Raw genomic sequence first — 14,468 nt, 5'->3', positions numbered from 1 at the left:
GAGGATGGCTTTGAGGCATCTCTCGAGGCAGCGGGAACACATCTGGAGCTGGGGAACCTTCCAGCTCCGTCACCGAGGGAAGAAGAGGAGGCTGTCAGGCCGCCCGCTTCTTCTTCCTCGCCTGCTGGCCGAAATTCCGGGTTGGCTGCGCCTGGGCTGCAGCCGGAACCGGAGACTTTCTGGGCCAATTCACCCTCGTCTCCTGCCTGGGCTGGGGACTCGGGGCGGGCCGTGACCTCTGCTGTTTCGGTACTTTAAACCGAGCAGCTGAGGTAGCTTGGGCGAAGGACTGCCGCTGTGAAGCGGCTGGACCCATCGAGGAAGACAGAGGTGGAGCCTCGTCTTCCTTCTTCTTGGACTCGCATCTCTTCTGCATAGAAGCTAGCGCAGATCCAAAAATCCCCTCGGGAACGATGGGCATGTCCAGCACATCCTCTCTTTCCCGGTCTGGGAGGTTGGTGAGGTTGAGCCATCTAGCTCTTTCCTGCACCACCATAATTCCCATTGCCTTTCCCGTGGCCTGGATGGCGCAGCGTTGAACGCGGAGACAGATGTCCGTGATCGCGGCTATCTCGTCCAGTACTGCCAGTCCAGGATTACTCGATAGATCCTCGCAGAGCTCCGCTTGGTAAGCGGTTAGCAGCGAGGAAATGTTCAAAGCCCTGGCAGACAATGCTGCGGCTCTGTAGGACCGTTCAGTCATGGTTGACTGGAACCGGTCCGCCTTTGCCGGCAGCGTGGGGTTCCTGCTCGGTGTAGTCGCCATCCTCAGGAGGAGGTGAGCTGCCACCAGCGGTTCCATTGGCGGTATGCGGAGCAGGCCGAGCCTCTCCATACCGTCGCAGTCTAGGGAGGAGGCACCCTGGATTGGGGCCTTGTTGCTGAAGGGCCGGTCTCTCCACGAAAACGACACCTCATCCAACATCTCCGGGAAGACCGGCAGGAGTTGCCTCTTTGTCCTCGTTGCTTGGGGCAAATTTTTCCCCTCGTAACGGGACCTGGAGGTCTCCTTGGCCATTTCGGGCCATGGGATGTCTAGTCTGGCTGCGGCACGCTGACACACGGCCTGCAGGTCCATACTCAGACAGGGCGAAGCTGGTGTGCTATCGCCCGGGAGAGCAGCCATCGCTCCCGGCTTTGCAGCCTGAGCTGATGACACGAAGACATCATCGTCTTGCTCATCAGTCGGACAGGAGGAATCCAGAGGTTTCGTCCTCTTCGTCCTCCATGTAGTCCAACTCCAGGACATCATCCGCGGGCGAGACCATGGTGAGGTCCAGTTGGGAGCCCCAGCTTGACACAGCACGGGGCTCCGCTCGCACGTCCCTCGCTGCCACCGAGTCCCAGCCTGACACGGCGCGGGACTCCGGTTCTGCAGCTGCCACTACTGATGAGCCCCAGACCGACACAGTGCGGGGCTCCATCTCAGTGGCGGACGCCCCCGTGTCCTGATTTCCGTCCGGTAAATCAGAGGACATGAGGGAGTCCTGACCCGACAAGCTAGCTTGGCGTGCTAGCCGTCGGTGGAGGCTCTTGATGGTGAAGCGGGCACAATGTCCGCACGAGCCGGGGTTGTCGATAGCCTCCTGGGCGTGTTCCAGCCCGAGACAGGACGAGCAGACCTGGTGTGAGTCTGTGCCTGATATCTTCAACCCGCAGCCGCAGAGCCGAGCCTCCGAGTCCCTGACTCCTCTGGTGTGAGGGAGAGAAGCGTCCATCTCGGTCGCCGTGGTGACGGCGTGGAGAGGACCCGCTCGTAACAGGTACGTTGCTGAGAAAAAATCCTTCCCCACCTGTCGTTAATCCGGAGAAAAAACGACGGTGTAGAATTTTATTCTCAAAGAATATTAACTGGTGTGTTAATACCCTTTTTATCTTCTCCTCCTCTGGTGTGAGAGAAAAAGAAAAAACCGTCCCCGCTACCTTGGTGTCGGTAGTGAGTAAAGGCAAGTTAGTAACAGGTGTGTTACCAGCTTGAAAAATCAAAACCTTACCTTTAATTCCGAAGAAAGAAACGGTGAGGTAGATTGCAACACTAACTGGTGTGTTAGTATTAACAGTCTTCTTGCAGAAGTATATATAGAAGTAGCAGGCGAGCGCCCGTCGACCGAAGTTAGCTTGGATAGCTTGGTTCCGTCTGTGGACTGTGTGAGCTCGCCCGGCTACCAGTAGAGATGTGCTCTGAAGCGAGAAGAGGTGTTTGAATGATGCATGCGGCGTAGCGCAAGCTACTTATAGGGGTTAGATTCCCTGACGCTGACGTCAAGATCACCAGCCAATCAGGATTGGCGTAATGAGATTGATGCTTCTGTTTGCTCCGCGATGAGGCGCATCCCATAGTGAGACATCGAACGGAGTGTTACGAATGAGAACTAAGTTGCACAAGAGAAAACCAGGTTTTTTAATTTATTTAAACAAACTATCCATAGGTTTTTCAAAACACATCTTAACAATCGTATGTACAGACATTTACAAGTTTGCTACCCACAATCCCTTTGCTGCCCACTGAGTGCAGGCTCTACACACAGAGCATAACATTGATACTGGCACCTGGTTTATTCTGTTAATGTTTAGTACAAAACACATGTCTCTTTCTGTTCATTCCTGTCCACAAACATATTATCACAATTTTCTTTAAATAAATCCCTTCTCCTTACCTTGTGAGCATGACACGTCTCGGGTAGCTTCCCAAGAAATACAAACTCAAGACAGTTATGAGTTGACCTTTCTTTGGTGAATCATGAATCCTTGGCAAAGGCATAAGTTACAGTCCGATATTCAAATGGCCTTAGTCCATCCGTCAATGATTAATGTAAAAACAATAATGTATCAACTCAGTGTACAAAAGAATACAGTGCAAACAGAACCTTGGACAACTCTCGAGCCACTTGAATATGTCCTATGTAAACCATCGATCTAAGGAGTTAGTGTTTGTTTACATTCATACAAGGAAGAACAAAGGAATAATGTTCTCAACCTGCACTAATTCACTATTGTAGACATTTTTAAAGCAGTTCTGAGAGGATAGTTGAAAGCATCTGACCATAAAGGATGTACAAGAGGGGATTTCCCTCAATCCAAAACAATGTAGCTTAGTGGACAGTACAGTATAATGACTCATAAAACAATATCCCATATCTCCTATAAACTAACCCTGGCTTCATAAGGTGAATGCTAAATGAAAAGCACCTATACACAACGCTTGGTTGCACTATACATGTTTAGGGGAAGTGGGTCTTGCGCCTCCTCCACAGAATGAGTCTTTGTGAGGTGAGAATGTGTGTGACCACGCTGAGCAACATCAGGAAGATGGTCATCGACATCACTATCACATAATGGCTGATGCTGAAAGAGACAGAAATACAGTTATAATCAAATGTATGCAGCACATTTAAAGTCGAGGCCGAAAGGATCATGAAGGAAAGTGGAGGGTAGTGTTATTGTGAGTCAAGTGATTTATTGGTAAGAATTAAGACACTTCAAAGCATGTAGGTAACTAACCTTGTTCCTATGTCCAACCAGCTGCCGTAGTCCTGCACCAGGAAGAAAAAGTGCTGAGGAGAAGAAGAATGAGTTGAAGATATGGAAAGTTAAAAGAGAAAAATGACTTGATAAAGAACAACAGTGCATAAAACATTTAACCCAAACATTTCAAACATCCTCACCAGAGCCATCAAGTCCGAGATGACCAGGACAATGAGGAACAAACTGGAAAACAAGAGTGGAAAGAAAGCGTCAAAAGTAAGATGTTTGAAATTATAAACCTCCACAACCACAAGTGTACGTCATACACAGCATGCATGGTAGAATGACCCCCACTTCGGACAGACAATAAATACAAGTATGTGAATAAATTGAGTTGAGCATCTTATTCTGGAGGACTTACCTTCTTGATGAAAGCTGTGTTGCAACCTGGATGGTCTCAAATGTACACATCACTATAATGAAAGGAATGATAACCTGGAAGTTCAGAGAAAACACATTCAAAGTTGATTTCTCAGACAGATGTATCAATGTACTACTCTCCTTTCTTGGGACATGTATTTCTTGAGTTATGATGATGAAAGTATACAGATAGGCAGCACAATCAATACACAATGGTACCTTCCACATCATCAGCCCTCCCATGATGAAGGGGTTGAAGACAGTGAGGAAACAATAAACAGACGCTGGGTCAAAACTAGACAAAAGGAGAAAGAAGGATTAAATCATTAAGAGAATAAATCTGTCTCCATTGTTTTTTTTAAAGTGTGACATTCGGACATACTGATCAGTGCAGTGTATGAAACCCCACATTAACACAAAGGCATTTCACAAAGATAGTTTACTGAGTCTACTGTCACTGGTTTCCTTTCTGTAGTGAAATGAAACATTGCTATTAAAAAAAAAAAAAAGCTTGTGTCATTGTTCAGCCACAAAGCAGACCTTCACATTGCCCAAGATGCACCCTGCACCGCCACACCACCCCCAAACACAACTTCCTGCCATCAACACACACACACACACACACACACACACACACACACACACACACACACACACACACACACACACACACACACACACACACACACACACACACACACACACACACACACACACACACACACACACACACACACACACACACACACACACACACACACACACACACACACACACACACACACACACACACACACACACACACACACACACACACACTTATATACAGTATTATGACAATGAGCTACATACCTGTTAATGGAAGCTATGTTCCCTGTCCCGAAGAACGCTGTTATTATAAAAAATACCTGAAGTGAAAGTATGGTCAAGGAAACATTTGGAGCATTATCTCAACTTTGCAAAATGATCATCTCATGCCATTTTCTAGTTCTGAACTAAAGTCTCCATTGGTACCAGTTTGAACAATGTCACTGTTGCAATATACTCTAGGCAGGATACAAAAAAATAAGATCTTCTGATGTCATCCAACTTCAGTTGTCGGATCTTGGTGATGTCGATGTTTGCAGAGAAATCGATAGTGGAGAGCTGAAAGAAAAAAACACACACAAAAGCATTATCACACATTCATTTACACACCCAGAGAGAAGATAACGCTAAGTTAGCACTCACACGTTGTGTACTTATGTAGAGCTTTATGTGTGTGTTATCACAAGCAGGGATTTCCTTGTTTATTTAACTAAGAAAATGACATTAAAGGAGTGAATCCAAAGTATAGAATATATATTTACATACACAAATATACAAATAGAAGGAAAATACGCTTACACAAGATCAGCCAGAGTATTCTAGTACATGCCATAAGGAAATGTGGCCGTTTTTGTTTTATACAGTTGATAACATTGAAATACTTGGATAATCTGCCTTTTTCCATGAAATAAAACATAGTGTTTCAGAAACCAAGGGGTGTGTAAACTATCAGTATATGTGATTTTAATTCTGTAGAAACCTATAGTCAAATATTTAGACACACACTTTGTTTACAGTGCTCTAAAAACTCTACATTTGGAGACAAACACTTGTCGTTTTCACCTCTTGTCTGCCAGAGACGCCCTGAGCGAGCATGGCTTCCTGTTCAATGTTGATCCACACAAACATCAGCCATGACAACACAGGGGGGAACAATGCCTCTGACCTGGGGGGGGGGGAAATACATCATAAATGATATAACTCTAAAATGTAATTTGACATGTAAGTGCAGCTGCATGATGTGTGTGTGTAATATTCGTGTCTCACCCGGTGCTGAGCAGCAGGTATGTGGCTGTGAGGGAGAGGAATATGCTGAGGAGTCGGTGGAAGATACGAGTAGAGCTCAACAACGGCAACAGCATGGACGACGCTGAGAAAACACAAGACACAAGTGAGGTGAATGCAATTGCAAAAAAAGGTTTAAAGAATTCCCCATGAATTTCCTTACTTTCTTTGAGTGACTGTGTAGATGGAATACCAGGCTGATAGTATGTATGTATGAATGTAAGCATTTGGATTTCAATCATGTGCCTAAACTTAAAACATACAATCAAAAATGTTCTTTCAATACGTTGTAGTCCTTTAAACTGTTCTTTTTGTAAACATCAGATGTTATGTCCTCACAGCTACATGACTATGATTGCCTGTTGCATTTTTCAAGTGTGCATTGTCTCAGGAAAGCAAGGTGGCTTTGATTTCACTTTTCAAAATAAAATGGTAGGCTGATATCGAGTAGTAAACTTATCCTAACCTCTTATTTCTGCATTTTTTACAGGCATTAATAACATATAGAACCCTGTGAGATCTAACCAGGAATTCAATAATTAGATTTCTGTCTTAGATATCTGATTATGTTTTTAGAAAATGACATAAATAACACATCCCCAGGAGATTCTGAGGTGTTGGACAGATGTTGGGCTCACTCACACCCGCCTACCTAACGTGGTCCAGCTGATGATCTGGTTCAGAAGCGGCAGGCCCTGTTTCTGCTGCAGGCTGGAGTGTGTGAGGGACGGCACGTACGCACACACTGCCACGTGGAGCATCTGTACAGTGAGACAGGTAATCATTTATTTCAGAAAATGCAATGACTCAATCTCACCCAACGTGACATGTGTTGTAGTTACCTGGGTGATGAACTGCTGCCGGTCAGTGAGGTGCAGCGGAGCTTTCTGCAGCGCGGACCACAGGTAACAGGTGGAGGTGAAGAGAGAGAGCACACCTGCACAGGTACTGAGCAAACACACAGAGTATGTTATTATAACAGACATGAGCCCAACACACAGATTAGTTTTGCACAATATGTTGAATATGTATTCTGCTGTTAATTAGCAATTCATTTGATAGTTTCTGCCTCTTCCACTTGACATCAATGTTTAGAATAATCCTCAGAATCTGAATTTATCCCTAGGAAAAAGTGGGTTTTGTTCAAAATGTAAAAAGTAATATTAAAGAAAAATATAAATATTTAGATGAACATAAGAAGTTAAGGTAAGAATGTGCATTAAAAATAAATTAAATAAAGGATATTTTAAGAAAAAACATAGGAAGGTAAAGTTAAATGTAAAAAAGAAAGATAAATAAAATTAATATTTATATAAAAATTGCATATTTTCTTATGTAAAGTACTGCTTATTACATTGTGATTATATACATATAATAATATAGGACAAATATTAGCATTAATATTTTGACATTGATTCGAACCATATCGCATATCTAAAAATGTTTAGCTAACATCACTCTGGTATGACATAGCGATATAATTATATTTCCTTGTAACCGACAGAGATTCTTCTGGTTGGAGAGTTTGGGCTAACGCTGGGACACTGTGGTTAACTTTCTGATAAATGTAAGCAAATAGAGGAAACACTCACACCAGATGTATGTTCGGCTCTCTGCCCACAACAGGCATCAGGGGGAAAGCCGCCAAACACAGACAGCCCAGACACCAGCTCACTGAGCGGAACTGCAGGGGGACAGAGGAAATGAGTTCAGATAGTTAGAAAAGGAAGAAATAAAAACTAGGTATTTATCAAAAAGAAGGCAGACTGTGAAGTGTGATGTCTTGATAAAACACTGATGTTAGCTACAAATCTATCAGTCACACCTTCTGTCAGCGGGACGTTTTGCTACTGTGTTCACACTCACAGATGTCATTTACACTGGGGACGCAGGGGACATGTAAATATAGAATACATTCATTTGCATGCCCCTAAGCTAAAAACCGACCCTAGCTGACTCAATATAAAAGGAGTAGTCTTTCATGCACTGATCAGTATCTGTACAAATGTTTCAGCCTACTTTTCAGTTTTTTCCTCAAATTCAACCTTCCGATTAAATTGCTTTAAAATATATGTTGTAGAGAATTTCAGCATCTTTTCTCCTTCTATCTCCCCTCCATTTTCAACACTAAGTGATGCCATTGTTCACGCTTCAGTTGTAGGAAACTGTACCCTTTTTTTCCCAAACTTTGTTGTGATACATCATTTTCCAAAACCTTTCTAGATAAGGTAATATTCAAATCCCATTACTTTTTCGTTGTGTACAGTGCTGTGAAAGCTGAAGCAGTAATCCATGACATAGTTACCTTGGCTTTTCCAAAAAGTCCCGAGAGGAAGGGCCAGAGCGAGAGGACAGCCAGGCCCACAGTCAGCATGGCGCGATGGAAGAAACTCACCACCTGGGGGCAGCAAAGGTACACACAATGACTACCCTTACATTGTTTGTCATATGTACTGTATGTGGAGGTCAACTAAAGCTGTATCAGTATCATGAAGCAGACATTTTTACATTAAAATACATGAAAGACTCCTACCAGTAGCTCGATCCCAAACGCCACCAGCACAAGATAGCCAAGACATTTCCACAGTGGCAGAGAGGGAGCCGAGCGAACCAAATCTGTCAGAGTTCTATACCTGAAAGGGATCATTAATTAATGAGACATTATTTTTCTGTTGTGAATTGCATACAAGAAAGAAACATGCAAAGACTGTCTGTCCTTTAATCCATTTCCAGAGGAGGAACATAAGTGGATACACTTCAAAGGATCTAATTAACACTTCACTGCCGCTGTGCCAGACGTGCATGAACATGTTTGTGTGAGGTAAAGTACAAATACAAATCTGAAATATTCATTGATTGTTGAGATGTCCATTGATGTGTGTTTGATATGTCTGACATCCTGTCTGTGTGAGGTGTTTCCCCACCTCTCTATACAAATCAGCATGCAGATTATTATTATGTGTATATACTCACTCTTTTAGCACCGAGTACCACACAGGAACAGGCAGCAGGCAGTAAATATAGTAGGTTACGGGGCTCCTTTGGATAAGCAGGAACACAGTGATCACCACCGTCACACAGACACACAGCCTCGTCAAAGTGTGGCTGCGATTCTGCACCGGGAAAAAAACACCAAAAATGTAATTTAGTGAGGCAATCAAGTAACTTTAATTTGCCTTGGTGGAGCAGAGAGAGAGGGATTGTTGTGTATGTCTCACCTGATTGAGGAGACTGGGGTGACGGTCGAGGCTGGCGTGAGTCTTCAGTATCACGAGCACAACATATGAGGTCCAGCCTACGAACCCGAGCACTACGCTGCAACCCAGGAAGAACCTGTCGTAGGTGTGGTAGTACACCAGGCCCTCCAGAGCATTCGATATCAGAGAGCGGCACAGAGAGATCTGACAAGAGGCAGACGAGGGGGGAAGAAAAACATCATTGGTGAATACATTCAACGTCATCCTAATGGATTTGTATACTTGCAAATGTGCCCATACACTGCACTATCCTTCTCCAAAATACTCACATAATCGTCATACTTCTCCAGCTGAATCAGTATTCTGGCCTTGTGGAAGAATTCAGCTTGTTTTGACTCAGTCAGGAGTCTGGGAAATCAGAGAGACAAAGCCATAAAGTCAGAGTGTGTGAAATTGCATTTAAATGTGGTCTGAAATATGGTGAAGAAATAAAACCGGTTTCTTTGCTTTAATACTCAGCAAACAGCGATAATATTAAACATGATCCCTTGGTAAAATAAATGCTTGAATTAAAAAATGAACACAGCAAATAAAATGTATGCAATTCATTGACAGCTATCACAATTCACAAACTCACTAATTGTACTTACTGGTATGGGGTGAAGAGAAATGACAAAGTTGTCTCCTTTTTCTGAGCCATTTTCATCTACAAAAACAAACAGAACAGCTCACTCACTATAGATTTAAAAATTCATTTATAATTATAAGACAATGAATGTAGGCTTAAAGAACTTAGAAATGCCAGAGTGCTTAAAACTATCCTTTTAAAGTTAGTCTTATTAATCAAATAAATAGAACAGAAAATAATACCAACATTATAGTATCAAGTATCATATCAACTTTAATTGATACTAATTTATTACCATAAATAAAGCTCAGTAATAGCATAGCTTAATGCATGTATACCTTGTACTGCTCCAGTACTTGAATAGCATTTGTGTAAATGCTCTCCGCCTTGAACTGGTCACTGTTGTTAAGGTAGAGAAGAGGTAACACACCCTGAAGAGACACAAATACACATAATTACTATTAAACAACTGATCCGTTTTTGACAACTTTCCTGATAGAAAGGACTAAAACATTTCCAGTTTCCTTAATTGATCTCTAGACTTACAACAGAGTTAACAGGAAATGGCACACCAATGAGAGAAGCCATGAGGGGAGCGATGTCTGCCTGTAAAAAACACACAATATATTTAAAAATATTACAATAACTGATTAAAGTGGACCTATCATGCTATATTTGAATAATATAGTGTAGGACCATATCTATATAAGGCATATTTATACTTTTTATTTTTCAAAATACCAAACAGATCATGCATTTTAGCCATTCGTCATTTCGCTCAATTTAACACTGTCTTTGCATCATGGGCTGATTCTGTGAGAACAGCACCATCTACAGGCCTGGCATATGTACTACAGCGTCTCCAGCGCTTTCCAACGGCAATGTCCGTGGCTGTCTCCTCCTGATTGGTGTAGTTGGCCCAATAGCCGTAGCGCCACTTCTGTGACGTCACAGAAGTGTTCAAATCTGGATCAGTCTGTATCAGATCCGTTGCAGCCCCTTTTTAAGAGATTTGGGTATGGAGGAAAATAGAGAGGGTTGTGTTTTCTGACACTTGGTGAGTTCCCTGGAACACCGGGGACACATGTTCATGCATAAAAGACGTACAAAGGTGCATTTTGCATGACAGGTCCCCTTTAAGCAAATAAAAAGTGACATTGCTATGAGCCTCACTTGATTGACGTCAACTCTTTGAAGGTGCTCCAGTTTCCAATCTGGAAGAAACAGTATGGATTAAAATCAGGACACAATAAAACATTTCAAATTAAACAATGAGAAAATGTGTGTTTGTCTTTCAAATTAAGCCGCTTTCACTAAATGTTTTCCTTTTTTTTCTATAGGTGTAGGAGAACCTGGGTCCTAAACTAAAGTCGAAAAAACACAGCTTGAGGAATTAAAGCAGGCAGTTGATAGAAGAGTAAATGAGTTTAGCACCTTGTAAGAATCCATCGTTGTATGGTTGGGCTGCAGTGACTTTTTGGGCATTTTTAACTCCGGCTCCCCACGCCACTAAGGGTGTGAGAGTCTCAGAGGGATGGCCTGCTCCGTGGGAACCTGGTGACACAACAGACGATACAAAAGGCTACTGTGAATTCATTTGAATAAGAAATTGTTTTTCCACTTGCTGACAGTTGAAGAACAACAACACCAACGAGAGTCCTACCCCAGTTTGTCATGCCATGATCAGAGGTGAACACATAGGCTGTTCTTCCATCATGATCAAAGAAGTCTTCCACCATAGACACCAGATCAGCTACACCAGTGTCTACCAGTCCAATATTGTCGAGGTACTCCCTAGATAAAGAACAGATACAAGACATTGCTTCTTTGTTATTTCATTATATCGTATGTGCAGTGCAACCTAAACAACAACTGATGACATTTCTCTCACTTGGACATTGGTCTGTGAGCATGTCCGTTTGTGTCGATGCCCAGCAGATGCAGGAATAAGATGTTCTGATCCTCCAGCAGACTGGCCCTCAGACTGGAGTTAGACTTGGCTGACTGGAAGAATGACTGGTGCAGAGAGAAAAATAAACATAGTAGGATCTGTTAAAGATGGCATGTGAAGGGGGGGGGGGGGTGACGACGTTGACATACACCGAGCAAAACCACACACACACACAGTGCATAACAATGGACTGCAGTGCACGCTATTACGGGCACTACAGAGCACGCACAAAAGTAGGCTATCTAGGCATTGCTAATTCCTGGCTACATATTACACAGATTCTGCGTAATAATGCCCTGCATCTTCTATTTCAATCTTTTTAGCAGATTTAGCGTTTTTAGTGAGAAAGAATTCCGAGATATGTTTTTGTGCCATGTCAGTCAGTGTTGTGCGTCACGTTAAAAGTAGCCGACTAAAACAAAATGCTTTTTTTCCACATCTTTTTTATTTTTCTTCCCTGAAACTAAATCTTTTACTATATAGTTTAAAAGTATCATTTGAATAATAATATATAATATAAAATATATCACAGACATAATCAAATTAAATAAATATATATATAAAATGTGCAGACAGAGGAGCTCCGCCTGCCTGCCGCTAGGGGGTGCTGCAGCGCCCTCAGCACCCCCCTTCCCGCGCCCCTGTCCAGAACTCTGCTGCCCGCCTCCTCACCCGCTCCCAAGACCACATCACTCCCGTCCTCCAGAACCTCCACTGGCTCCCCGTCCGTCAAAGAATCAACTTCAAAGTCTTCCTCATTACTCACAAAGCCCCCCCCCCCCCCCCCTCACAGACCTGCTGCACCACCACACCCCTTCCCGCTGACTCCGCTCATCAGAAGCCAACCTCCTATCCATCCCCACCCACACCAATCACCGGACCTGGGGGGACAGAGCCTTCTCCGTCGCTGCCCCCTCCCTCTGGAACTCACTCCCACAACCCATCAGAGACTGCACCGACCTCACCACCTTCAAAAAACTCACAAAAACCCACCTCTTCAATCTGGCTTTTAATGTGTGATTGCTTTTGTATTGCTTCTTGATTTTAATTTGACTTGAACTATATATATGTATTTGTTGTTCTTTTATTTTCACTATATCTTTAAAGCGTCTTTGAGCACATGTAAAAGCGCTAACAAAATTAATCTATTATTATTATAATTATTATTATTATCACAACATGCATCATTATTGTTAGTAACTCTACTACCATACTTTGACTTGAGTGAACACCCAGCTGTCCAGCCTGGAGGCGTCTGTGGAGGCGAAGTCTTCCTCCGCTGCTGGGTATGTGTGGGTATACACATGGTCTCCACTGGCACCTGCAAGAAACACAGCACAAAATACAATGATAGTTAGAATATGTAGATCTAAAATATCAGCACATTTAAGCTGTAATGAGTAATGATACAGTTTGTATCTGTAATATTTAGCTTATTGATTAAGTTGGTGGTTCTGTTGTGTGTGTGTGTGTGTGTGTGTGTGTGTGTGTGTGTGTGTGTGTGTGTGTGTGTGTGTGTGTGTGTGTGTGTGTGTGTGTGTGTGTGTGTGTGTGTGTGTACCTTTAGCAAACATTGGCAGAATATCAGGGCTGCCCCAGCACCAGGTGTGTCTGCTCTCATTAAACACAGAGTCAAACTCTACAGGATTCTCCTTCCAGCCTGAAAACACAGGTCAAATAAGGTAATTACACTTGCAGTCAAAAACGGACACAACAACAGTCACAAATACAGTACGAGTAGATTCATCCTTCACTTTGCATTGGGATACGGTTGTCGGTGTGGTTTGGTGGAAAGAAAATAGGTCCTACATGATACTACTAACACAGGGGTGTTTTGGGGTGAACTGTGCCTTTAATCTTTTACATAGCCAAATCTGTATCAACATGTACACCTACCTTTAGCAACAGCACTCACGTCCTCATAGAAGCCAGCGATGAGAGCAACGTGACCGGGACGAGACTCAGTGGGCACGCGTGTGTGTGAAACCCCCCAGGTACCTCTCTCCTCCATCACATTCCTGATATTGGGAAACACACACATACTTGTACTCTTATTCCTTCGTTATAACAGATGTATTAGCAAAGCATGGGAATAAAAGACCCAGAATAACAGTCACACACACAGAGGCACTTCAATGCAGATATATACACACTGCCTTCACTACACACACTCTCAACCTTAAGTATGGTGCTCTCGATGAGCCGTCGGGGAGCGGTGTGAAGAGACTGTCCGCTCTGAGGCCATCGGCCACCACCAACACCAGTCTGGAGGCAGGTGGGGCCAGCGGTGTGGTCTGGGGGGTCATGCCGTGGACCAGGGGAGAAGTGAAGTAGATGTCAAAGATAGAGACAAAGAAGATCACATGGACTATCAGTCCCACCAGGAGGAAGGTGATCATCTTCATTTTGAGGGTGAACACTGAGCTGGGTCTGCAGGGAAACAGGGGGCATGGAGAAGGATTAGGTAAGGTCTGATGTGTGTTCAGGTGAAATGGGAAGCAAGTATAAAGAAAGTATATAAATGACTGAGGAAAACATGGATACATATTTTGTTTTACAGTACAGGATAAAGAAGTTAGTTCAAATACGAAGGGAATACTTTATAAGGTTCAGCTTTGTATAACTAAGCCATAGTATGTAAGATTTAAAGACTGCTTAAGATCTGGGGTAATCCTTCTGTCACCATATGCCATTAGATAATATGCAAAAAGTGTAATGGTTAGTTTGGTACATCTCAATGAGTTACCCATCGGGCCAGCATCAATACATCTTTAGATCATACTCAAAGTATTACCTTTATGTGACTTCAGTGGGATCTGTCCATAGAAACCGGAGACTCTGTCTCGTTGACGAATGAATGGAAGAGCAGAACTATCTAAAATACTATCAACCGTTCAAATGGTTTAGCATCTTTTTTATCCTCGTAGTTAACTTA

General features: G+C 43.2%; 1 protein-coding gene and 1 long non-coding RNA gene across 4 annotated transcripts in view; one reads left to right on the top strand and one right to left on the bottom strand.

Moving 5' to 3' along the window:
• Positions 1 to 11,062, top strand: part of LOC307026387 — a 24,221-nt gene extending 13,159 nt beyond the window's left edge. Inside the window, exons 2-7 of one of the 2 annotated variants that reach the window (XR_013804389.1) lie at positions 3,669 to 3,741; positions 5,754 to 5,868; positions 6,361 to 6,534; positions 8,024 to 8,170; positions 8,491 to 8,578; positions 10,923 to 11,062. This is a non-coding gene — a long non-coding RNA (uncharacterized lncRNA). Of the gene's footprint in view, positions 1 to 3,668; positions 3,742 to 5,753; positions 5,869 to 6,360; positions 6,535 to 6,562; positions 6,703 to 7,261; positions 7,325 to 8,023; positions 8,171 to 8,490; positions 8,579 to 10,922 lie in introns of those variants that run through there. The other variant, XR_013804390.1, reaches the window with a different exon arrangement.
• Positions 2,378 to 14,468, bottom strand: pign (phosphatidylinositol glycan anchor biosynthesis, class N). Of its 2 annotated transcripts, XM_079661744.1 has the most exons (29): positions 14,328 to 14,468; positions 13,712 to 13,963; positions 13,430 to 13,551; positions 13,095 to 13,193; positions 12,748 to 12,854; positions 11,474 to 11,598; positions 11,246 to 11,376; positions 11,017 to 11,136; positions 10,756 to 10,796; positions 10,129 to 10,188; positions 9,921 to 10,013; positions 9,605 to 9,660; positions 9,284 to 9,362; positions 8,976 to 9,158; positions 8,731 to 8,870; positions 8,291 to 8,390; positions 8,063 to 8,155; positions 7,350 to 7,441; positions 6,600 to 6,705; positions 6,410 to 6,518; positions 5,740 to 5,842; positions 5,536 to 5,638; positions 4,945 to 5,031; positions 4,738 to 4,793; positions 4,105 to 4,180; positions 3,887 to 3,960; positions 3,666 to 3,708; positions 3,502 to 3,554; positions 2,378 to 3,345 (listed from the first exon to the last, which is right to left on the bottom strand). In XM_079661744.1, the coding sequence occupies exons 2-29, from the start codon at positions 13,936 to 13,938 to the stop codon at positions 3,222 to 3,224; spliced, it is 2,802 nt and encodes a 933-aa protein (XP_079517870.1). In that variant the 5' UTR covers positions 13,939 to 13,963; positions 14,328 to 14,468; the 3' UTR covers positions 2,378 to 3,221. The 2 variants fall into 2 exon arrangements, with proteins under 2 accessions (XP_079517870.1, XP_079517871.1); XM_079661745.1 differs by lacking the exons at positions 13,095 to 13,193; positions 13,430 to 13,551; positions 13,712 to 13,963; positions 14,328 to 14,468 and having other exon boundaries at positions 12,743 to 12,985.

The sequence above is a fragment of the Notothenia rossii genome (genome assembly GCF_949606895.1).
Source record: "Notothenia rossii genome assembly, chromosome: 12".
Taxonomy (NCBI): domain Eukaryota; kingdom Metazoa; phylum Chordata; class Actinopteri; order Perciformes; family Nototheniidae; genus Notothenia; species Notothenia rossii.
The sequence above is the reverse complement of the archived record's forward strand: the minus strand, read 5'-3'. Positions and strand labels throughout refer to the sequence as shown.

Bases quoted from the DNA above. Each gene is read 5' to 3' on its own strand.
- pign (XM_079661744.1), bottom strand. From the start codon at position 13,938: ATGAAGATGATCACCTTCCTCCTGGTGGGACTGATAGTCCATGTGATC. The intron at 12,855-13,094 runs GTACACACACAC...TGTTTCTTGCAG, and splicing joins TCTGCCAATGTTTGCTAAAG to GTGCCAGTGGAGACCATGTG. The intron at 8,156-8,290 runs GTAGGAGTCTTT...TGCTGCCCCCAG, and splicing joins CGTTTGGGATCGAGCTACTG to GTGGTGAGTTTCTTCCATCG.